Below are 26,579 nucleotides of genomic sequence, written 5' to 3' on the forward strand. Positions count from 1 at the left end.
GATGCAGTCAATCCCAGAATACTTGGTTTCTCCCATATATAGTACATATAAAAAAAGATTAATTTTGAAAATAAGGACACCCAATGCAAGTCGTTTTGGTTCCCAGTTTAAGTTTCAGCATGTGTCTCAAATTGACGTTACACGTGAGCATTTCAAGTAATAGATTAGGTGTTATCACGAGACAAAATGTGTTATTGCAGGCAGGATGGAAGATGGCTCAAGTAAGCCATTTAGAATCACCCAGTAATGCCTGGAAAGGGGATTGAATAGAGAGGGGAGAAGGGAAGAGAAGGTGAATTTCCAGATGGTTCTTTGACATGGAGTTAAGGATTTGTTAGCTGCTCTTTAATTAACGTCCCTTTATTGGGGCATCAATATCAGGGTTTTACATAAACAAGGCTTCGAAACAGCCATGTCGTCCAACTAGCTTCCTGGTAAAAGCAAAATACTGAGAATGCTGAAAATCTGAAACATAAACAGAAAAGGCTAGAAAAACTCAGCAGGTCTAACAGCATTTGTGGAGAGAGAAACAGAGTTAACGTTTTGAGTCCATAAGACTCTTCTTCAGAGTCATATGGACTGGAAACATTAATTCTGTTTCTCCCTCCACAGATGCTGTTAGACCTGCTGAGTTTTTCCAGCATTTTCTGTTATTGTTTCTAACTTCCTGGTATGCTCTGGAAAGTTAAAAGCACAAACTATTGATTCGAACACAGTTAGCCAAGTAGGTAAAACTGGTTGAAAAGCCCACCATTGCTGCAGCTGGTCAAGACAGGTGTTCGGTGGTCCACCGATGCATGCAATCTGTTGTCTCCGTTTCCATTCCACCAATTCTTCACTGATCAAAATACCCTCAATTTGTTCTGTCTCATTCAGCAGAGAAGAAGTTTTATTGATTACATCCTACAAAGAACAATATAGCACGTTAGTTAGTGAACACCACATTTAAAAAAAAGTGTATAAGCGCACACACGCCCCCCCTGGAAAATTCATCTTTACAATATGTAAATGTTCATTTAAAAGACAAATCTTCAATGAACTAAAAACATATAACAGGGTTTTAGAAAGCCATCAAGTTTGAGTGTGTTTCAATAAAATTAAATAACCCCACTTCTGATTTCAAGGTTCAATCGAAATATTACAAATTGCAGTTTGAGATTTGCCCAGCCACTTTCCGGTTTGATGCAAAAAGCACTTTTGCCTTCTCTTTCTCTATATAGAGAAAAAGAACATGCATCATGTACCATACTGATTCTATCAGCTGAAGAAAACTTCTCTAAGAGGAAGGCAGAGGGTGTTGTTAAAGATATACCTCAATTTATTATTTATAATAATCTTATTTGTTCCACATGGAATTGTTCTTGCTGATTAAGAAACCAAATTTTTCCAATTTTGAAACAAAAAAAAAGTAAAGCACTATATTTATACAGTGCCTTTGATGTCTGCAGTACTCCTTAAAGTGTCTAACATTCAATTAATTACTTTTGAAATGCAGCCACTGTTGTTTTAGAAGTAACTACTGCAATTTGCACAGCAAAGTCCCACAAACAGAAACAAGTTAAATGACTACTAAATCTGACTTGATGATGCTTGTTGAAAACACATTTACTTATAGTGAATTTCAATTTCTTTTCAAAATTTGAATTTGGAAAAATAAAAGCTGCAACTCAGGTGGTTACTTATAAGCTTAATATGATAACAATTAACAAAGCATTGGCAATAACCATAGCATGATACCAAAAACATGGCTTACCTTTCTTTTCGAATCCAACTTAAGCATCATATTGTGGAGATGGACTTTTTCTTGTTTAATTTCATTTTGAGCCAAACCATTCACTTCATGTTCTATGAAAGTAAAATGAAAATGAAGCAAAACAAAACTACACAGAATTTTACTTTGTAACACAACATTAATGCTTAAAATGAGTTGCAAAATAAAAAAATTATAACTTGCAATTTCTTTCACCAGCATCATTAAATTTATTTCTTACCTCGACTTTGTAAAGTTTTAGATCTGAAATCAAATTCATCCTGAAGATCTTCAAGGGACTTTATTTCCTGTTCAATCACCTATAATCACAAGAACAAAAAGAAAACACTTACATTTACATATAGTGTTTTTCACATCCTCATGCCTCAAAATGCTTCACAGCCAAATTAATTACTATTTGAAATGCACTCACTGTTTTGTAGGATAGAGGTATTTAATTCACACACAGTATGATCCCACAAACAGGACAAAATGACCAGCTTTGCTTTGATGGTTTGGTTGGGGGATGTTATGCAAGAGAATTCCCTGTTCTTGTACAAAATGGGACAGACAAATAGGGGGCAGTTTAATAACTCAACCAAAAGATGGTATTTCCAATAATGCAGTACTCCCCCGAACATCATTGATGTGTCAAGCCTAAGACTGTGTTCTCAAGTCACGGGAATGGAGCCTGAAGCAGTGACCACCTGACTCTCAGGCTACAGTGTGACTCATCTTATCTAACATGTGGTATGGATGACAGAAGTGATTGAAAATTTTAATTTTTATGTTGCATATGCACTATTTATCAAATTCTGTTGCAGTTCATATTTCCATCTAATTGTAAATAAATATAGGTTACTCTTAATAAATGGATGATTATACTGAGAAATTACACATCTTCTAGTTCTTTCAGTTTTCATTTAAAATAGAAATAAATCATGATGTCCACAATGTACCTTCCAAATTTCACAATTCAGAAGTGAACTGAATAAATGCAGGAAGCTCCTTTGGAGAAAAACAGCTCTTGGTCTATTAAGTGTAACATATTAATTTTAAAAACAAAAATACAAAATTGAAATAATTACTGTAGCTATTTTACAAAGATGAAAAATAAGCAAATTCTTCACATTAATGTTCTGCATTTGTAAACAGAATATGTTTATGATGTTAAACTTCACTTATTAAAAGCCTTAGCATTCTTCTCCTGGTGTAGCTCCCCTAACTATTCATTTTGTCTACTTAATTTCCTACAAGTCAAATTTCCAGGCAAACCCAAGGTGGTTGCGAAGGTGCTGGGAAAATAGGGTTGGAGCCCTATCAGGATAGTTCTGAACACATTCCTACCATCAGCAAAATTTCCCAAGGATAGGCTGGGAATTAGATCTGTTTCCTGCTCCACAGAAGCAGACAGCCAATTATGTTTGTTAAGGCACCAAATAGGGGCTATTTTGCAGCCTCACCAGCATTTTACCTCTAGCGAAGCACCTGCCCCCTCCCCCAACCTGTGTGCAGAGGCTGCCAGCTCAATGAAGGAGACTTACCTGCAGCAGGCTGAGGGTTCATTGGAGCCAGAGGCTCCATGCCCCATTGATGGGAACGCAGTAATGAAAGGTCACAAATGTGATCAAAACTAATCCAACCGAGGAGTTCTCCTCCATCTCTTTGCACCTGCCAGTCTAGAAGTTGTTTATTTCTGCACCGCTGTGCAAGCTAACAAGGGCACCTCCATTTTGAGGCACCCTTGCAATCCCCGATTCGTCTCAGCAGCACCCACTTCTCCAGGTGGTGCTGCACAGACTCCAGTGCTGTGAGTTCTCTGCTTCCTTAATTGCCATTCTTAATAGGGTGGAAAACTCAGCGGCAGCTAATTAGGAACCTGCCCCCCTGAAGGTTGCTGAGCTAGTCTCACTGTCAGCAAGTCCATGCTCAGGATGCCCATTTGGTCCTGACATTGGGGTACCGTAGCCTGTGGCAACCCGCAGCTCAAAAATTTCAGATGAAAACAAACACAACAGTCCACCTTTTAGACAAGTTACTAAAATGGAAGACTAGACCATGCACTATTATCATGACAGCTAAAACTAGCATTTAAAATGTAGAAAAGTGTCTCAATGCACTTCAGAAGCACAATGATTAAATGGGACAGAAGCCAAAGGACGGAAAACAAAATGAGACCAAAAATTTGGTTGAGCAGATGGGTTTTAAAAAGGAGAGTGGATGAGAGAGAGAAATGCAATGGCATGGAGCTGAAGTGACCAAAAATGGCCAAAAATGATGGCGGTCAGGGCATAAAAAGAAAAGATGCACAAAGATCAAAGTTGGGGGATTATAGGTAGGGAACTGGGCCAAGGAATTCATTGTGGGAATTGCAGAGAGAGCAAGGGTCCATGCCATGGAGGGATTTAAACAAAAAGAGAATTTAGGGCATTGGGAAATCAGGAGTTAAATGTGGGTTTAGGAAAGAAGGGAGTCCAAAAATGTTTGTCATCAGGCCAGCTTTTGTCACAGGCATTTGAAGACACTTGTGGTGCAGATTCTCTCAAGCACAAAGCACGCACACACTGAAGTCTGAAGATAGGGACCCATTACATAGGACGACAGGTAGGTGAGATAATTAATGTTTTCTGGAGTCACAGGCATCAAAAGGCAATAATGTGGGTACTGAGAGAAAAAAAAAACCCAACAACTTCAGGAGGCATTATGGCATTTGGGCTCGATGGGTGTGGGGAGGGTGGGCAGGAGAGAGAAAGATAAAAAAAGAAAAAAATAAACAAGGTCTGTCCAAGGTTGCACATTTAGTGGGGCTAGAAGTGGGTAGGAGGTGGCTTTGTCAGTCATTAGAGAGACCAATGTTGACAGGAATGGGCATAAGAAAATTGATATGGGGGGAGAGATACCTACATAATCAAAAATGTACTTCAATCTATTTTGATAAAAATTTGATTGTTAGAACAGCTCAATCCTGAATTTTGCCCTAAAAGTACAAAGTACAGAACATCGGTGCGTATGGATGCAGTAGGATTTTAAAATTCCACAGTAAAATCTATTAATCGCAATATTTGGTAGAAACCAAATTCACAAGTCATCTGCAGAACAAAAATCATCTTGTTGCTTGGATGGATGAGAATGCATGATTATATTTGGTTTCTACCAAATACTGCGATTAATAGATTTTACTGTGGGATTTTAAAATCCTACTGCATCCATACACACCGATGTTCTGTACTTTGTACTGTTAGAAGAGGTCAATCCTGAATTTTGCCCTAACAATCAAATTTTTATCAAAATAGATTGAAGTACATTTTTGATTATGTATTTTAGTGTATTATAGTAGATTAGGTATTATACAAGTAAATCAGCTCACACTAATAAAAATTAGTTTTTCCATTAACATATAAAACAACTAAATACAGGAATGGCCCATTAAATCCTACCCATAGTGCAGAAGCATCTAGCTAACAAAAGATACACCAAATTGCTTACACTGGAATCAGCTTGAAAGCTAAGAAAGAGACTGAAACTTCAGACCTTGCTTCAAAAGGCCCAATCCTTTTATTTCTCTCACACTTAAGACTATAAACAGCTGTGAAAACAAACGGAGCCTATATAACTAGCTAAGTATAAGGCAGGGAGTTTAAACAGCTTGGAATTTATAGAGTACAAGATTGGAAAGACAGTGGGCTATGTTCTCTATGTGAATATGAAGATAGGCAATATTGTTTGCTTCTTTGTAATACTGTTGCTTTGAACATTGCATGCATTAAGGCTAGGTTAAATTCAGTAAAGACACCAAATGTTTTCAACTTATTCAAGTCCAAATCAATCTTGGGATAATAAAATTCAAAGCTTACTACTTGTAATTACATAGCGTTCATTTTTAAATGCAAGAATTTCTGATGTTCATAAAATTTGGATGAAAAATTACATACAGAAAACTATTTAAAATAATCCAAATTCCTACTTTGTTATCCATTGGAACAATGCACATGATGATCCCCATATATGAACAGCCTATCAATCCAAATTCACTCAAAAATAATGTCCCAGCCACAGCTAGAAGGTCTCTTGGGGTGGTGGGGAAGGTAGGGTAGAAACAGATTTTGTTATAAGTTCAGTCCTGTAATCACTTAAAATAAAGCCCGCTTTACATGGAGCCCCAAGCTAATTACATAAACAAAAGCTGTATATTGTCAATCTTCCTGTTCTCTAGCCAAGCTCAAACTCCAGAATCTAATTTTGAATCACTTCCGAAGAGAAATACATTTCTACTTAACCTACATTCACATCATAAATGTTGCCTCAAGAGGAAAGTAAGAATGCTGTTCTGTTGTGATCATATACATACCTGAACAGTGCTCTTTATGTTCTTCACTTTCTGATCCAGCTGTTTCTGCTTATCCTGAATTACAGCATTCTGGACAAGACCAATGTGATTCTAAAAATTAAAGCAACAACAACAAAAAAAAATAATTCCGATAAACTCAAATATTCCAGCGATTTTCCTCCTTCCACAATTCTGATGAGAGGTCAGATTATATTTTCAATCCTGCATCAGTGCTGCACTTCCAATGGTGCAAAAGTAACACTGGAACTTTGGAGTCATAGAAACGACTACTAACAAGAAGTCATTTTGAAAATATTCAAAAATTGATTAGCTACTGCTCTACTGATGATTTACTTGAGATAGTCAGCCTCAGAGGGAACTGCACAAACCAGATTCAACTCCTCCCCTATACTGAGTTAGAAAGTTAGAAAAGGCAACCTGTCTCTGAGAACAGGTGTGTGTGTGTGTGTGTGTGTGTGTGTGTGTGTGTGTGTGTGTGTGTGTGTGTGTGTGTGTATATATACAGAAGCAAAAAAATCCAATATACCTGCCCGTGAGCAGGATTTTTAACCTATTGGAAAGTCCACCACATCTTGTAGCACAGAATGAATCACAAGGTACAAACATAATGGAATCCACCAGCAGGAAGGTATACATGGGGGGTATAACCATGGCTAGATATTCACCAATCCATTCCTGAACTCTTGTGATTTTATTTTTAGAAACAGGACAGATGTCATCCCAAGAAACCATCATGAACATTTGTGCAAAGTAGCCAGGTAGCTGCCTCAATGCATTTATCCCGAGACAGTCCATCCTCCATCCTCTCCCCCGAAATTTCAACCCCATGAGGAATGGGACAGGGTGGCTGCTAATGTCCAAGGACAAAAAGTTGCTTTATATTGCTCATGACACCCGTGCATAAACCCATAATACTTGAGCAGCACAAACATTGACAAAGCAGGGGATAACAGGCATCAATATAGAACACACCACAGGAATATTGAAGGAGAGGTTCAGGTGCCTTGACTTTCAGGGCACTTCTCACAATTTGCCCCAGATAGAGTCTCTCATTGTTGTGGTATGGCACATTCAGTGTATGCAGATGCCCTGCATTATAAAGTGGCTTGTACCTGAAGGAGGTCGTGGAAGAGTGGGAGCTGCAGTCCGAATTGAACAAAGAGGACCGGGTGAAGGAAAAGAAGCAAAAAAGAGAAAAGGAGGACCACCTCCAAACTTCACAGTCAGAGAGGTCAAGGGCCAACTTACAAAACAGCAATTCTGCTAAACTGCTTATACGAACAAAGAGGAGTAGGCCATTCAAGCCCCTCGAACCTGCTCCATCATTTAATAAAATCATGGCTGATCTGATAGAAACCTGAAATCTGCATCCCACCTACCCCCAATAAACTTATGTCCTTGCTTACCAAGAATCTATCCACCTCTACTTTAAAAATATTCAAAGGCTCTGCTTCCACCACCTTTTCAGGAAGAGTTCCAAAGACTCATGGCCCACTGAGTGAAAACATTTCACCTCATCTCTGTTTTAAATGGGCGACCCCTTATTTTTAAACAGTGACCCCTAGTTCTAGATTCTCCCACAAGAGGAAACACGGTCTCCACACCCACCCTGTCAAGATCCCTCAGCATCTTATATGTTTCAATCAAGTTACCTCTTACTCTTCTAAACTGCTGCAGATGCAAGCCTAGTCTGTCCAACCTTTCCTCATAAGACAATCCACCTATTCCAGATATTAATCTGGTAAATCTTTTCTGAACTGCTTCCAGCATATTCACATCCTTCCTTAAATAAAAAGTGACTAATACTATATACAGTACTCCAAATGTGGCCTCACTAGTGCCCTGTACAACTGAAATATAGCCTCCCCAATTTTGTATTCAATTTCCCTTGCAAAAAATGACAACATTCCTTTAGCTTTCCTAATTACTTGCTGTACTATCCTTTTGTGATTCATGCACGAGGACACCCAGGTCCCTCTGCAGCTCACACCATTTAGATTTAATGCTTCTTTTTTATTCTTTCTTCCAAAATGAACCATTTCACGTTTTCCCACATTAAATTCCATCTGCTCGATCTCTGCCCACTCACTTAACATATCTGCATCTTTTTGTAGCCTCCTTATGTCCTCTTCACAACTTACTTTTCCACTTAGCTTTGTGTCATCAGCAAATTTGGCAACCATCCCTTCATCCAAGTCATTTACATAAATTGCAAACAGTTGAGGTCCCAGTACTGATCCCTGTCACACGCCACTCATTATATCTTGCCAACCTGCCATTACCTTAACCCCAAGAACTTAAAGTCCCTTTGTTTAACAGTCCTTGTTACATGCTTCACCACTCCTTAAACCTAATGAAGAACAGTCCTTTAACAGATCTTAACATTTAAACCAGACAACTTTTGTCAATGACATATTGACAATGTAAACTCAGCTGCTATTAAACCACACTGTAAACCAAAGTACCAAATGTGATAAAGGAGAGTAACTTAATAGCAAACATTATCGCCTTCCAATCATCTCTCAGCCAAGTAGATAATTTTTTTTTTTTAAAAAGTTTCTGAACGCAACTATTTCTATTAATTGCTCCCCTTGCAGTCTCAGCAAAGCCGTTGGAAGGCTGTTGCTGTTTTACATGGGGATTCTTGAACATAACACAACACCACCAAAATGAGATGATTGTAGCCAGTGCTTTTGGATGGTGGAGCTTATGAGACTGAGTTGCAGGACTTTGGCCGCTGCCAGGACTGTCTGACTCAGCTGGCACTAAGGTCGAGTGGGTGTCAAAGGAGCAGATATGCTGACATCTAAGAGAGACAATCACATATTGCTCACTTCACAGCATCTGCACTGATCTGCAAAAAGAGCAGTACATTGAAGACTGACTCCTTTAAAAGCTCCTATCTATTCGATTCATTAATCTCTCCACTCTGGAACACAGTGCCTCCACGGCAGCCATTTGAGCTTTGAAGTGTGCAACATGAACTCCTGTCGTAAGATTCTGCAGAGAAGACAGCAGAATGCTGATGCCATAGAAGATGGTATAGAAGCAAGTTCCAAAACACACTTGATCATAGTCAAAAAACTCCTTAGCATGGCTTCCAATAACTCATGACTGTTTTGATGAAGCCAGCGGGTTGGACCTCAATAAGTGTTCTTCTGTCCTTTCAGCAGAGCTGGGAGAGGGGCTCACCTCAATATTGTTTCTATTAACTCAAAATATAAATTTCCTGTAGAAATTAATACCATTTTAGTTTTATTTTGAGTTTCCAGCTTTCTTCCGCAATATTAACCTGACTGATTCATACACACAACTGTTTGCTTTTCTTTTGAACAGATAAAAGTGCACAATATAAGCAAACAAATGAAAAATGCATTTTCAATGCAAATTACTGCATTCATTACTAGCTTTATGTCATAAAAAGCAGGAACATTCACTTGGTGTAAAACATTAAATATGAAAAAAATGTTTCAGACTAAACTGAAATATGTCAAATTAAAAAGTACCTGTTCAGCTTTGAGTGCATTTTCCAGGATTTTCTTTTCTTCTTTCAGGCAGTTAGATATAGTCAGTGCCATTAGAATAGGTTCTTCCTGGAAGAAAACCTAAAAAATAGAAGATAGCTATAAGATGCAGAAATATACTGATAGATGCTTATATACTAAAAGTAAAATTTAATCAAACATACTGGAAGCAATTTACCTAAAATCTCAGATCAATCTTTAATCAAGTGAATCAATCACTTTGTGTGTTATAAATGGAAACAAACCACCATTATGGAAACCCAATAAATACCTGTATCTACAATTTGGCCAGAATGTTTACTCAAGAAAAACTTATAACATTAAAATAGACAGGTCTGAAATGCCCCCAAGAAGCATTTACTCCTAAAAAAAATTCTCCTATATTATGCACAGACTTGGGTTTTCTGCCCATTATCCAACTTACAAATCTTAATTGTGTCAGTTTCTCTACAATATCCCCAAAATTTCATGTATATTGTACAAAGTAAAATTGGCTTATAGACCCAAAATGTTTCTTTTTTTTAAAAAAATATCAAACTAATCCATTAAGTGGTATAAACAAACCAAAATTAGTGACTTGCATTACATCTGGATTATTTAATTTGCTCAGCGTACATTTGATTTATTCTTCAGTAAATGTTACAGTGCAGGTTAGTATATAAATTGAAATGTTTATTCACTACTCTCATTATTTAACCATTGAAGTATTTTAATAATGGCCACCCTTACTATACTATACAAACAGCAGTACGATACTTGAAGTTAGAGGCTAATTCACAAACACTAGAAACTGAAATCAAGCCAATCAATTTGATGTTGGATATTAATTTGTCCTTGCTGCGGCCCTCTTGTGAGGCATATTTAAGCAGCTGGGTTAGGAAACTGGTTCAATCACTCAGGCACCCATGTTTGGAAGCTCCCATCCTTACCTGTAGGTTACGTTTGATTTTTCTGATGTTGTGCTGAAGCAGAAAATTATTCTCCAGGGAAAATCGACTGTACTGGTCATCTAACTGCATCAGCAGTTCATGGAACAAGACTGTGGCCATCGAATCATTGGAGGCAGCATGTTCCCTAAACAACACAAACCATTAAATGAAAAAGCAAACAGCTCAGCCTGTGAGGGGTGCAACATCAGTGGTTTAAATTATTCTTCAGTGATAATGCAAAAAACAGACAATAGTGATAAAAAGTAATGTCAGCAACTCTGGAGCCCACGTAAATGAAATATGCAAGTTGTGAATCAGGCAATTTGCTATCACCATTTTGCACTGTTGCCAAAGACCAACTTCATTCCCCCTTCACCACTCCCCCCAATATTAGTGCTAATCTTTAATTAGCTTATTGAATTGGAATTGAAGGAATTCTTACCAGTCTTTAGTCTCCAGCCACTGTCCAAGATACTGCCTGATCTCCATTGGAAAGTTGTCATCATAGAGCTGATCAACCTGCTCGAGGAATTTGGAGTCTAACTGTTGTAGCTGGTACCACTGTGACATTCTGCAGGGAAATTGCACATATAAAAGAGTCACCTACATCTATATTGAATTCAAGAAAATGTATGTGCAATATAGATCTGGAATATTTAATAACAATGACGACACTTCAAAGAGAGAAATGTTACAAGTATCCCTACATGGTCTCACCCCTTCCCACCTCTCAACCCTTACCAGCCCTACCACTAAGATTTAAGATTTTTTTTTTTAAATTATTCATAGGATGTGGGCACCGCTGGCTAGGCCAGTATTTACTGCCCATCCCTAATTGTCCTTGCTCAGAGTCAACCACATTGCTGTGGGTCTGGAGTCACAATCGACAATGGCTTCTTGGGCATCATTAGACTTTTAATTCCATGGGTCCCCAGAGCATTACCCTGGGTCTCGGGATTACCAGTCCTGTGACAATACCACTACACCACCGCCTCTCGGCACTCCTCCAATTCTGGCCTCGAGCATTTCCTATTTTAATCACTACACCACTGACAGCTGTACTTTGTGGCGTTGGTCCTAAACTCTAGAATATTCTTCCTAAAGCGCTCTGCCTTTAAGATACCTCTTTGAGTAAGTTTTCAGTCATTTGTCCTAAAATCTCATGTGAATCAGTGTCAAATTTTGTTTGCTGATATTCCTGTGAAATGCCTTGGGATGTTCTACAATGCTAAGGGTGCTATATAAAAATGCAAGTTGTTGTTACAGTGAGTGAAAAATTTTCCTGTTCCAGATCAGAAACAGCATTGAAGCTTGCTCAATTTTACCCCACTTTATATTGGAGCAAACATTTCAAAGCCTCCTCATTTTCATATTACACTTCTATTTCCAAGACAAGGTATCTTTGTGACATCTGAGTCAACTGAATTGTCAATCAGCAGTAAATATGGAACCATTTGGGCTGTGGGCTATACCTACTAGGAACTGGACTGAGATTGACCACCTCCATTTCACATTGAATGAAACCTTACTGAAAGAATAGCCCTTCATTTACATCTACGCTGAAAATGAAGCGGGGTAAAAGGACAATATGGGAACACACAGTCACCATCCAACTCCCCTCCCTGAAATACATATAAACACTTCCATTTTTCAGTCATACACGTTAGCAATAAATGCCAACAAGTCTCTATAAATCCCTGAATGAAGTCCCCAACTCTGATTACATCAATATTACCGCAAAATAGTTAATCTTCGAAGGTTTCTCTGCAATAAACCGCTGCATTGCAGCAAAATCTGGAAATTGCCACCTACTAGGCTAGCAAACAATTCAACAGCAAATCAGACATTGAGTGGGCTTACAATTTTTGTACTAATTAATTAATTACACAACAGATATATAAAGACAACTTTGCCTGGATCTAAACAACATATGTATGAATCGTAAAAAAATTGACACGGATGGTACTTTCATTAAAGCCAGCAGACGTCAGTGTCAGTTGGCAGGATGTCGTCTATAGCTTAGTAGGTTTTGGGTTCAAGTCTTGCTTCAGAACTCAGGGAAATAATCTAATCTAACATTTTAACGCATGGTCAAAGATACGGTCATGTTTTAGATTCGGCATTAAAATGCAGCACCACCTGCCAGCCATTAAATAAAAAGAAATCAATCCCATTTCTCTATTTAAAGAAGAGTAGGAAATTCCCTATGTGGCAGCAATGATTAGATGTACAGGGAGCATTCATCTCATTTACTATTTGCGGGATTAAAAAATAAGAGTTGCATGTATTTCAGGTATCCTTAAAAGCACAGGGTACAGAATTTAGCTCCGTGAAACTGACCCTTCTTGCTTCCCTTGGTTGCCTCCAGGAAAATGAGCACAGCAAGGTACAATCTCTACCTCTAATATTCTTTTAAGAGATAAACATAGCTTCATTTCAGTTAATTCCAAATAATGAACCAAAAGAAGCCAAGCTTTGAGGGGTCCATGCACTTTAAATTCAAGTAGCTTTGCCAGCCTGAACAGAGGATTAATCTCCCAGGCACTGCTGTGAGCAACACAAGAAAAAGGTCATGAAGTAGAGTTTACACTTCCGCCTTTGTGGTATAGGCTTGTGGACTTCCTTTTCCATACTGCTTATTCCATGGAGTCTTGCTGTTTTTAATATATCTTAATCACTTCCTTTTGACATTCAATTGAAATACCATCAACGAATGCCCACTACCAACATCCTGGTTGTCACTAAGATAAGAGCAAAATACTGTGGATGCTGGAGATCCAAAAGAAAAACAAAAAATGCTGGAAAAACTCAGCAGATATAGCAGTATCTGTGGAGAGAGAAACAGAGATAACATTTCGAGCCCATATGACTTCTTCAGAGCTCTGAAGAGTCAGAGTCAAAAAGTTAACTTTTGTTTCTCTCTCCACAGATGCTGCCAGGCCTGCTGAGTTTTTCCAGCGTTTTGTTTTAATTCCTGGTTGTCATCATTGATCAGAAACCTAACTGGATTAGCCACATAAATATTGTGGCTCTAGAAGCAGGTCAGAAGCTGAATGTTCTGTGGTATTCACTTCGTGACTCCTCAAAGCCTTTCCATCATGTACAAGGCACAAGTCAAGGAAGCGATGGCTTACTCTCCACTTGCCTCGATAAGTACAGCTTCAACAACACAAGCTCAACATTATCCAGCCCGCTCATTCAGCACCCCATCCATCAACTTCAACATGCACTCCTTCCATCATGGATACAATGTGACAACAGTGTGTACCATCCACAAAATGCAGTACAGCAACTCACCATGGCTTCTTTGGTGGCACCTTCCAAACCCATGAACTCTTAACACCTAGAAGGACAAGGTAACTAGGCATATGGGAACTCCAGCTCCTCCAAGTTCCCCAGCAAATCTCACACATTCCTGACTTTACTTCATCACCGCTCTTCCAAAATCCTGGAACTCCTTCCATAATGGCATTGTGGTGTACCTACAGTTCAAGGAGGTAGCTCTCAACCACCTTCAAGGGTAATTGGGAATGGGCTGATCTTGCCAACAAAACCCATAGCTCATGAATGAATAAAAAGTGGGTCGTCATCACTTTCAAAAGGTGGATGTGTCTTTTCAAAGTGGAGGCATCTGACTCAAGTTTGTGGGACTGCACTGCCTAACAGTCCCAAAAGGCAATTCGAACTCTGAGTGGCCATGTGGCAAGTGGAGTGTCTCACTTTGCAGGCTGCTGTTACTCTACCCCATGGTGTGTGCACAGACCGGGGAAAGGACAGGCAAGGGGGGAAAAACAGGTTGCAGTTCCTGACCTACTCAGGGCAGAGAACGTTGGCAAACAAGAATGTCTGACAACAGGAATGTTTTGTTTCAGTTAGTCAATTCTCCAGACATCATCTAGTTTTAACAGCATAAATAACATGCTCTCAATTCACACATTAGGAATTTCAGGCAGTTTATAGACATATATGTTCCTATAGGATTATTAAAATCAGAGCCACAATTCAACTTGAGTTCTTGTATATAGCCACAATAATAATTAGACAAGTGTGATTTTTCTGGCTGGCTTGCTAGTATGCATGCCCAGGAGTCTGCTCCCACTGACTTCAATTTGTTCCAGGAGAGCATGGAAGTCGGTTAAGTTCCATGTTGTTCTTCTGCTTAGTGCAATGCTCTGCTGTCCTATCTAACCACTTGATGCATTTCCTCCTGCTGCAGACAAAATTTTTCAAAAGCACGCTGAAAAGATTGACAAGATATGCAGTGGAGTTATGGACAACTCAAACAAGTAAGCCAAGCACTGTTCCTTCCTGAGCTTGTTGCCCAGTCTGTTGCTCGAAGGTGCAAAATAAATAAACAAACAAAAATAAATAAATAAATCGGTCCGAGTTTTCGTAAACCACAACTAGCTACACCCACTTTTGTCCAATTGGTATTTAAATTAGTTCTCTCTGGAGATCTCAAGTACTTACCTCTCCAGACCACCACTGGGCTGAAATCTTCTCTTAGTGGCCTAACAAATCACTGCACAGTAATTCAGGACTTTTAATGTCCAGTGAATAGATTTAATGCTATCGAGATGGAATAAGAAAGATAGAAAGAATTGATCTTGGATCAGAAAATGTGAAATCCATATATGAGTGGAGGTAACAAAAACAAGGGAAAGACGACACAAGTGGGAGTAGTCTATAGGCCCCCTAACAGCAGCTATGCTGTCAGACAGAGAATAAATCAGAAAATAATTAGGGCAAGTAAAAAAGGCAGTATATTAATCATGGGTGACTTTAACCTCCATGTAGATTGGGAAAATCAAATTGGCTGAGGTAGCCACGAGTAAGATTTCAGAGTGTATACGGGACAGTTTCCTAGAACAATATGTTTGTGGATCCAACCAAGGATCAGGCTATTTTGGATCTGGTAAAGTGTAATGAGGCAGGTTTAATAAATGATTTCAGAATAAAAGATCCCCTAGGAAACAGTGATCATAACATGGTGGAATTTAGCATTCAGCTTGAAAGTGAGAAACTTAGATCAGAAACATTTGTGCTAAACTTAAATAAGAGTAATGAAAAAGAGTGGCTGAAGTGGACTGGGAAAGGGGTTTTGCAGAAAAGGCAGTTGATGAACAATAGCAGACATTTAAGAAAATAGTTCACGACTCACAACAAGGATATATCTCAGTGAGGAAGGAAGATTGTAGGAAGGGGATAAACCAATCATGGTTAACAAGGAAGTTAAGGATAGTATCAAAGTGAAAGAAAAAACATACACAATGTGGAAAAATTAGTGGTATAATCCAGAGGATTGGGAAAGTTTTAAAAACCAAAAGATGACCCAAAAATAAAAGAAAATAAATTTTGAGGGTAAACTAGCAAGTAATATAAAAACGGACAGTAAGAGCTTCTTTAAATACATAAAAAGGAAGTGAGAGGCCAAAGTCAAAATAGATCCTTAGAGAATGAATTTAGAGAAACAGCAATGGGGAACCAAGAAATGGCAGAGGAGTTAAATAAATACTTTGCATTAGTCTTCATGGTAGAAGACACTAATAGCATACCAAAAATACTAAACAGTCATGGGGCAAAGACAGGGTTGGGGGGGGTGGGGGGTGGGCAGAATAAATAAGTATCACTAGAGAAAAAGTACTAGGGAAACTAATGGGACTAAAAGGTCGATAACTCACCTGGGCCTGATGGGTTGCAACCTAGGATATTAAAAGGAAATAGCTGCAGAGATAGATAGTGGTAGTAATTTTCCTTAGATTCTGGAAAAGGCCCAGAGGATTGGAAAACAGCCAATGTAACACACTTATTCAAAAAGGGAGGGAGACAAAAAAACAGGTAAGTATAGGCCAGTTAGCTTAACATCTGTCATTGGGAAAATGTTGGAGTCTATTATAAAGGATGTAATAGCAGAGCATTTAGAAATGCATAATCTAATCAGAGTCAGCATGGCTTCATGAAGAGGAAATCATGCCTGACAAATTTGTTAGAATTCTTCAAAGAGGTAACACAGGATAGATAAAGGGGAATCAGAAGATGTAATATGTTGGATTTCCAAAAGACATTCGATAAGGTAGCACACGTAAGAGCCCATGGTGTTGGCGGTAGTATATTAGCATGGATAGATGACTGGCTAACTAATAGACGACAGAGAGCTGGGATAAGGGGGGGCATTTTCAGGATGGCAACATGTAACTAGTGGAGTGCCACAGGGATCAGTGCTGGGGCCACAATTATTTACAATGTATATTAATGATTTGGATGATGAAAATGAATGTACTATCGCCAAGTTTGCAGATTACACAAAAATAAGTGGGAAGGCAAGTGGTGAAGATGACACCAAGAGTCTACAGAGGGATATAGACAGGTTAAGTGAATGGGAAAAAAATGTGGCAGCTGGGATATATTGTGAGAAAGTGTGAGGTTATGCACTTTGACAGGAAAAAGAGGGGAGCTGAATATTATTTAAATAGAGAAAGACTGAAGAAAGCTGCAGCACAGAGGGATTTGGGGGTCCTCGTGCATGAATCCCAAAAAGCTAACATACAAGTTCAACAGGTAATAGGGAAGGCAAATGGAATGTTGGCCTTTATTTCAAAGGGAATGAAGTATAAAAATAGGGAAGCCTTGCTAAAAACTATACAAGGCACTAGTTAGACTACACCTAAAGTACTGTGAACAGTTTTGATCTCCTTACCTAAGGAGAGATATACTGGCATTGGAGGCAGTACAGAGCAGGTTCACCAGGTTGATCCCAAGGATGGAGGGATTTTCTTATGAGGAGAGGTTGAGCCTGTACTCACTGGAGTTTAGAAGAATGAAGGGACCTTATCAAAGCATAACGTTCTTAGGGGGCTTGACAGGGTAGATGCTGAGAGGTTGTTTCCCCTTGTAGGAGAGTCCAGGACCAAAGGACATAATCTCAGAGTAAAGGGGCACCCATTCAAAACAGGTGAGGAAGAATTTCTTCTCTAAGAGGGCAGTCAATCTGTGTAATTCTTTACCACAGAGGGCTGTAGAAGCTGGATCATTTAGTATATTCAAGGCTGAGATATGTAGATTTTTAATCAATAAGGGAATCTAGGGTTTTGGGGAAAAGGCAGGAAAGTGGAGTTGAGGATTCAGATCAGCCACGATCTCATTGAATGGCATAGCAGACTCGATGGACCAAATGGCCTACTTCTGTTCCCACGTATTATGGTAGAATAAGGATTGCCACCAAGTCAAAATATTTCATTTATGTCACACCACAGTCCAATAGTGTTTATTGCTTATTGTCCGGCCCTTTGAGCTCCAGGAAATTGAAAGGAACCTATACAACAGAAATTCAGCGATGAGGATTTTCTATTTAACCCATTGGTTTAAGATTTTGTACAGGGAAAATTATCTTAATTCATAGGGGGAGACGGTTCGCATATCAGAGCTAACGTGACCAAAAGATTTGCATCTAGTGCTATTCATGATTACTGGACATCTCAAAGTGCTCTTCAGCCAATGAAATACTTTTGAAGTGTAATCAGTGTTGTAGTGTAGGAAAGCCAGCAGCCAATTTGTGCCCAACAAGCCGCCACAGTGATAAGAGCAAGATAATCTGATTTTGTGATGCAGATTGAGGGATAAATATTGACCAGGATATTCCCTGCTCTTCTGCAAAATAGTGCCATGGGAACTTTTACATCCACCTTGAGAGAAGATTGAATGTCTGTACTGCCAACAGCGCAGCATTCCCTCAGCACTGCACTGGAGTGGCTGCCTTTACTTTTGTGCTCAAGTCATGGCATGGGATTTGAACCCAGGACCTTGTGACTCAAAGACAAGAAAGGCTACCAACTGAACAACGGCTGACACTAAATTTGATAAAATGCTTTTAATTTTTAAAAAGATCATCTTCTGACTTGGGTAGGAGTTTGTGTTGTAGTAGTGCTAGCAGCAGCCACCTGAATTACACAAGAAACTAAACACCCTCAGGTGTTTCAGAATATTGCCTTGCAACCAACCTCACATAAATACTTGGATTTGTGAAAATATGCAATCAGTGCTGTTATACGTCTATTCATACTACTGGATTTGCATTAATATTTGCTAAGGTTCTTAACTAACAATAAAATTAAGTTTCATGAACTCAGAATTTGCTTTTAAACTTCTAACCTTAACCTATTTGTGCACAGTCTGCCACAACATTTAGCAATTGCATTCCTAAGTCATGCTGTGGCTTTTGCATGGATGCAAGCTACTGTATAACTGGCCATTACAGCCAAGATTCTTCCTGTCAGCCCAGCATTGCAAAGAATAATAAAACAGGTCTTTTTTTTGAAGGCCAGATTATTGATTTTACATATAAAAACAGTGCTTTGCCTGCTATAGTGAATTGAGTTATCACTCCTGCTGATCCACATGATCTGACTCTACAGAAATCCTCAATGTGAAATTTTAACAACTTCTCTGTTTTTCTCCAAGTTCTGTATAGGTTGCTCATTGAGGTCAACTTACTAAATGAATATAAATCATGTCACATAGTATTTTATTTCCCAGCAGTATTTTCATTAAATAAATCAATACCTTATTTTTGCCAACTTTCGACACAATGTTAAAATTACTATGTCATAAACCAGTGTGTTGATAAAATACCAGTGGAAACAAGACAAAAAGGTAAAACTCAAACTATTTAATATATCCAAACCTTACAAATAAATCTTTATAAAATCACACTTAAACTCACTTAAAATTTACTTCCAAAATTCATGCCAGCTTTTATTTAACATCCCTCTGCTAAGCATAATATATTCTGTCCTTGGATCAAACCCTAACTTTTGGTTTTGAACAGACTTGCCACTTTCTACACAAATCCTCAAAACACCGTACTTTGCCATTTGAGCTACAGTAGGGAAGAATTAAAAGGAAAAGGGAAATAAGTTGAGATGAAGCTTCATATTTTAATTTAAACAACACATGACAGGTCCAGTATTCTTCATTGGAAAACGATCCAAGGATTTCCCAAAATACAATCTGAATGCCTTAACTATCCATTTATGTCCAATAACAGGCCATGAGTGCATGATCCTTTTAAGAAAAAGTTTTTTTGTTTAAAAGCAAAATATTGCGGATGCTGGAAATCTAGAAAAAAAAACTACCCGGGAAAAACTCAACAGGTCTGACAGCATCTGCGGAGAGGGATACAGTTAACGTTTCGAGTCCGAATTTTTTGTTTAAGTTGATTTGAAAAATCTCACTGGAGGTTGTAACAGTTCCAAATAAGTATGTACTTCTGAATAATCAGCACTTGCACTGCAAAAGGCACCCCAACCATGCAAGTTTGAAAAAAAAATTAAAAACTTAAGTATAATGTACATTTAGAGAAAGGGGTAGACAAAGAGGTACATTTTCATTTATACAGATAACAGAACGAGACACAAGGACACAAAGGCTATAGTAATTTGCCATATTCCACAAAGGCATCTCTCTCCAGTACAAACTGCAGGAAAGATTTACAAAAACAGTTCCAGGGATAAGGGGGGTTCAGTTACAAGAATAGACTGGAAAAGCTGGGGTTATTCTCCTTACAGAAGGTTGAGAGGGGACTTGGTAGAGGTGGTCAAAACAATGAGGGGTCTAAACAGAGTAGATATAGGGAAACTTTTCCTGTTTATGGAAGGGTGAGCACCAGAAGAAAAGAAACAAAAGTAAAACAAGGGAAAACAACATCTGGCCACGAATAGTTATGATCTGGAATGCACCAGCCCAAAGGGAAAAAAAAATGAAGGGCTACAGGGAAGATCAGGGACTTGGACTGACTAAACTAGTCCTGCAGAAAGCCTGCACAGGCTTGATTGCACAGAAGCAGACCATGCAGCCTGTAAATTTTCTTTGATTCTATGTATCACAAGAATCCCTCTTTTCCATCTCATGCAAGCTTGCTGATGATCAGAGCAACCCAGCATTCAATTTTGTTTGTGCGTACCTTTATTTTGTTCCTCATATTGCCTGACTCAGTCATTACTCCAAAGCAGGTAAGCCAAATAGAAACAAAAACAGAATTACCTGGAAAAACTCAGCAGGTCTGGCAGCATCGGCGGAAAAGAAGAGTTGACATTGCGAGTCCTCATGACCCTTTGACAGAACTAAGTAGAAATAGGAAAGGGGTGAAATATAAGCTGGTTTAAGGTGTGTGTGTGTGTGGAGGGGGGTGGGGGGGAGAGAAGTGGACGGGGGTGTGGTTGTAGGGACAAGCAAGCAGTGATAGAAGCAGATCATCAAAAGATGTCACAGACAACAGAACAAAAGAACACAGGTGTTGAAGTTGGTGATATATATCTAAACGAATGTGCTAATTAAGAATGGATGGTAGGGCACTCAAGGTATAGCTCTAGTGGGGGCGGGGGAGCATAAAAGATTTAAAAATATTTAAAAATAATGGAAATAGATGGGAAAAAGAAAAATCTATATAATTTATTGGAAAAAAGCAAAGGGAAGGGGGAAGAAACAGAAAGGGGGGTGGGGATGGAGGAGTGAGGTCAAGACCTAAAGTTGTTGAATTCAATATTAGGTCTTGACCTCCCTCCTCCATCCCCACCCCCTTTCTGTTTCTTCCCCCTTCCTTTTGCTTTTTTCCAATAAATTATATAGATTTTTCTTTTTCCCACCTATTTCCATTATTTTTAAATATTTTTAAATCTTTTATGCTCCCCCCGCCCCCACTAGAGCTATACCTTGAGTGCCCTACCATCCATTCTTAATTAGCACATTCGTTTAGATATATATCACCAACTTCAACACCTGTGTTCTTTTGTTCTGTTGTCTGTGACATCTTTTGATGATCTGCTTCTATCATTGCTTGCTTGTCCCTACAACCACACCCCCCTCCACTTCTCTCCCCCCACCCCCCTCCACACACACACACACACCTTAAACTAACTTATATTTCACCCCTTTCCTATTTCTACTTAGTTCTGTCGAAGGGTCATGAGGACTCGAAACGTCAACTCTTTTCTTTTCCGCCGATGCTGCCAGACCTGCTGAGTTTTTCCAGGTAATTCTGTTTTTGTTTTGGATTTCCAGCATCCGCAGTTTTTTGTTTTTAAGCCAAATAGAAACCTATTCGAGCAGTGTCTACCCCCGAACCCATTTTTTATTTGCTCAGGTGCCGGCATACATTCTTGTATCTTTAAATGTTTCTGCTTTGATTTCAAATTCCCACAATTCGTGAGTGGTCTCCACTTTCCGCAAAAATAAAAATGACCAGAACAAAAATTTCCATGCATCCCCACAAGTTGGTTCTGAAAATCTGGAACAGAAATAGAAAATGCTGGAAAAACTTAGCAGGTCTAACAGCATCTTGGCGAGAAAGACAGAGTTAACATTTCAACTCCGTATGACTTCTTCAGAGCTAAAAATCTGCTCCTGGAGACCAAGCGACTTTCTAAATGACAAGTTCTACTGAGCTGAACGACCTTAGTATTATAGAATTATAATGCATTGCAGAAGGAGGCTATTCAGCACATTGCTCTTTAAAAGAGTTGGCACAAAAGTCAATCCAGCTGGCCCCACTCCCTAATAAAAACAGAAAATGCTGGTCTGACAGTATCTGTGGAGAGAGAAACAGAGTGAACATTTCGAGTCCGTCTAACTCTTCTTCAGAGCTGAAGTCCCACTCCCTGCTCTTTTTTCATGTCACTTCATTAGCGAACCGGCCATGATTGCTACCCTGCCGGACTCCAACCTAGACACACACACCTGTATTCAAAGGAGAAAGACACCAGCCCAAACCTGACTACTGAAGCTCCAGAGCCCGATGCTCCACGACAGGCGTGCACCCTGTTCTAGCTGTAATAATAAAACTCCAGCTTCGATCCGCCCGTTTGTAATAAATGCGGAAGAAGCGATGAGGCGAAAGCCAAACCCGCCTCCAGGCAGCCCACGTGATTGACATTCCGCTCAGCCAACCGCCGACCGTCCTTTGCAGGGCAGCCAATGGGCGCGCGGGGAGGTGGGAGGGCGGGGCCTGCAGCTCTTCCCGGCTCTGACGCTCCCTCCCTCGGTCCGGGTAGCGCTGCGAAGCGGAGCGGAGCCGCAGGGAGGATGTGGGAAGGGCGGCACGTGGTTTCCGAGAAGTTACAAAGTAAGAAGCATGGTGCAAATGGCAGGAAAGCGAGAATCGAAAGTAAAGCAGCGAAACATGCTGCAGGGGCGGGCAGTCATGACCAATGTCAACATTTGCACCACTCACAACGCAGAAAATATACGAGGGGCGGAGTCAACTACATATAGTTAATGCTTGAAGATAAATTGTCCATCAGCACCAATACTTAATTTTTTTATCCGAATTAATTATTTTTGTCTGTGCATTTTTCTGATAGATGGAATAACATTTTAAGGGATTGGGCTGTATATGCTGGCGCTGTGAAGTTTGTCCCTTGGTACCAGCTGCGTATGTGCAGCTTGTTAATGTCTTTTTTATTTGGCCTACAATTGACAGGAAAACAAATGTATAACTGATGTAATAATTCAAATATAAAATCTAATGTAAACACCATGGAAGCTAAATTACAGGGCAGAATTTTCTCTTTGGCATGCTCCATGCCTCAGGGAGATTTCTGCGCTCTTTCACATGCATGCAGCAAGAGTGACTCTCCCTATTTCCTATGCCCATCCTGATCACGTGAATGCTCATCTTTGCCAGATTCAAAAGAGCCACTCCCCGCCCCTTCTCCCGTTATCTGGTGACCAAAGATCAGGATGTAAAATGTCTACACACTTGAGCATCCTCAATACATCTGGTAGAGTCAGTGCTGAGCATGGTTTTTAGAGCCTGCATGGCTTTGTCCACAGTTTGGACGGGGTGCCAGAACATTCAGCCTGTCAACGCTACTGAGGACATCCAGTCCACTAAAGTGCCATCCAGAACACCACTGACTCCTTCCTCTCTATCAGCCATACATCATCAAATCCAACCACATGGATTCTGAACTAGCTATTCCTTCAGGTTGGCTCTTTTCTCTGATGGGAGAAAGTTTCTGCTGGAAACAGTTCTCAGTGACTGAAATTTCCAATTAACCAAAATAAGTTATGTAATATAAGACATAAAAATACTACATATTCACTTTGACATGATAAAAATGATACAACATTGCCTTTGTATGAAGGTTATCAAAAACAGTTTTACTTCTAATTTAAATCCCATTTGGGTTTTACAGCTTTCACGCTAACATTGAAACTGAAAAAGAATTGGAACTCAAACAACACAGTAATTTAAAAGAAAATGAATAAAAACATTTAAAATCTATTTTGAATGTCACTGCAAAAATAAGTGCAAGGCTAAGATAAAGGTACAGATAAGCTGAATGATGGCCTATAACTATTTGCACAGTTAACCAACACTGAAAAATCTCTGGGAATTTATTGTTAGGGATGATTAAAAAAAAGAAATTAGTTGTGCCCAGCAACTTAGTAATTTTAAGATGCATCCTGCTTCAGCCTTGACTTTACTAAACTGTGAACCATATATAATGCTGTTCGTTTTACAAGCCACGCATATTGAACTCAAAACTAAATTACGTTCCTTGAGAGATTTCTGACAAAAACTCCTTAGAGAATATAAAGAATAAAAATGCATAATACCAGATGTTAAGGTGCAGCCCAGTCAGAACTGTTTCAGGTACCTGAGTTGGCCAGTCAAAGCACACTGCAGCTGTATACACCATGGTGTGTATTTCTAACTAAACTGCGAGCACTGCTATGGTGAGTTAGACAGTATCGAATCACATTTGATCTGCATTTAATGACAAAAATACTCACCAATATTGGCCATTGTGTCCCTTGGTACCGATTAGTACACTGTTATTTATCAAATAAAAGCTTATTGACATCGGCATTAAAAACTTAACTTCATTCAAACTCCTGCGATGGTGGTTTAGTTTAAAATCCTAGCCTATTTGTACACTATTATTTAACACGTGTTAAATAATACTTGAGCATACATTACTTACACACTACAAGAAATTGATATTAAAAATCAAGTATCATAAAAGTTAAAGTATTTTGCATGTGTATTGTTAGTGAGAGCATCACATATTGTTTGACATACGTGCAGTAATCCACATTTGTCATCACTCATGAATGTGCATCTTGGGATCTATAAGAATCAGAGAGAATTCTCAATTTTAAGGTCAAAACTGAGGATACTTTTTTCTAATTCACCCAACAATATTGTCCCATTAATCTTTCTTGTACTATTTGTTCTTTTCCACTTACTTTCCTCTCATTCTTCCTTTCCCCCCATCATTTTAGTGCCCACTTGTATAGTACCCAATCCCTCTCACACTCCATCCTCTCTGCTGGTGTTTTTCTTCTCTGCTGTAGTATAAGGGTATCTGGCATAGCAAGGATTAATGTTGGACTGGGAAACAATACCACCCACAGTGTGATGTAAAGCGACCACATGACCCAAGACTAGAGTCAGTTGTGGACTGGACAGAGATCTGTGTAGAAGCAAGCATGGAGTTGACTTATAGCTTGGGCTATACCCCTTATATATGTACCTTGGAGATATGTACATAGTTATGTGTTACCAATAAACACTTAATGTTCAACTATACAAGACTCAGAATCTTTGTGAGACCCACTGAAGATACAACATTGAACCAGTTGTTGCACTTTTGTCTTTTAATGTCACTTTTCCAAACCAAAGACAACAGATGATCATTGAGCTGAATGGACCAATCTTTAAAATAAACCAAATGCAGTTGCTTGTAGTTTTAAGTCATTACACTTTCTTACATCTATTCAATAGTTTTGATATTTAACGATAGTTATAAAAAACCGGCTTTAATATTAGGAACAAAAATACAAAACATTATGAACAATGTTGGCTGCCTGACCAGGTGAGTGATTGCAGCACCTTACTGTTTCACTTTCAGATTTTTAGCATCAGGAGTAGTTTACTGCTTTATCTTTATATTCGCCTTGTTTTAATTAGGTTCAAGGATACTGGTATCCATGCAATAATGCCTTCCATGAAAACAGAATCTACAATGTAAACACTCATGGATGCCAATCTTCAGGGATCTGAATCCAAAGGTGCCCAATATAAAAGTAGTTTTCTGTTTTGTGACTGAAACCTGCTTAGACTAATGTGGAGCTGACACTGCTGAGCTATATTGTAAGTTTTGCACTATTCTTAGTGCCCAGCCAAATGGAGTTTCATGTATATACATTACTGCATAGAACTCTTCCCATCGGTGTCTATTATATGGTTATACCTTTCTTCTAATCATTCATGGGATGTGAGTGTCACTGGCAAGGCCCATTCTGAATTGCCCTTGAGAAGGTGACAGCATAACAAACGTAACAGTGGAGTGCAGTCCTGACAATCAAATATGTACATTTTCCAGCATCAATTATTGGATAATGATAAGGAACAGGAGCTCTTGTTATTGTTCTCCTTTTAGTCAGAGGACATTGTATCCGATTGTAGTGCTTTACTGCCAATTCATTTATTGCTTCATAACCACAAGAATGCAGGGATTGTAGAAGTTGAACCACAGATATGTTTTCTTTAGTTAGTTATCTTCTGCATGCATTTTTAAGGAAGTGTTCCCTCCTAATTTTCAACTTTATTTAGTTTTTTCCAGCACAATGGATAGAATCATGCTCACCAAGGTGTAAACTGACGCGCAGTGATGTCAAGTGTGGGTCCTAACATCACCGCACGTCATTTAAATTCTCAGTTTGGCGGGCGCGCAGACAATAAAGCAATTAGCTGAGCTGCCCGTCCAACCTTAAGGTTGACAGGCAGTTGAAAAGCCCAAGCGGCCTTCACATTTTCCATGGAACCTCATCCAGAGGTGGGATGAGGTTTCATGAATGTTTTTCAAGTGTTTGAAAATTTTTTAAGAAAATTAATGGACATGTCCCAGCTCATGTGACAGTTTCACATGAGGGGACATGACCTTAAATTTTTTTTAACCTTCATTCAATGTTTTATAAGTGAAAGTAATCTCCCTCAGGGAGATTTCTGTGCTCTTTCGCACACA

General features: G+C 39.1%; 1 protein-coding gene across 4 annotated transcripts in view; it reads right to left on the reverse strand.

Moving 5' to 3' along the window:
* stat1a (signal transducer and activator of transcription 1a) overlaps positions 1-22,471 on the reverse strand; it is a 57,610-nt gene extending 35,139 nt beyond the window's left edge. For 2 of the 4 annotated variants that reach the window (XR_005944599.1, XM_041201229.1), the window contains exons 1-8: positions 22,315-22,465; positions 10,994-11,122; positions 10,552-10,696; positions 9,605-9,703; positions 6,099-6,188; positions 1,992-2,070; positions 1,754-1,845; positions 752-903 (exon numbers count right to left, since the gene is read on the reverse strand). Coding sequence is in view for 3 of the 4 variants with exons in the window: in XM_041201229.1 (XP_041057163.1) it covers positions 752-903; positions 1,754-1,845; positions 1,992-2,070; positions 6,099-6,188; positions 9,605-9,703; positions 10,552-10,696; positions 10,994-11,121 (785 nt within the window). In the remaining variant the exon portion in view is untranslated. Of the gene's footprint in view, positions 1-751; positions 904-1,753; positions 1,846-1,991; positions 2,071-6,098; positions 6,189-9,604; positions 9,704-10,551; positions 10,697-10,993; positions 11,123-22,281 lie in introns of all 4 variants that reach the window. The other 2 variants (XM_041201227.1, XM_041201228.1) reach the window with 2 other exon arrangements.
* Between the last annotated feature and the right edge of the window lie 4,108 nt (positions 22,472-26,579).

The sequence above is a fragment of the Carcharodon carcharias genome, chromosome 12 (assembly GCF_017639515.1).
Source record: "Carcharodon carcharias isolate sCarCar2 chromosome 12, sCarCar2.pri, whole genome shotgun sequence".
Taxonomy (NCBI): domain Eukaryota; kingdom Metazoa; phylum Chordata; class Chondrichthyes; order Lamniformes; family Lamnidae; genus Carcharodon; species Carcharodon carcharias.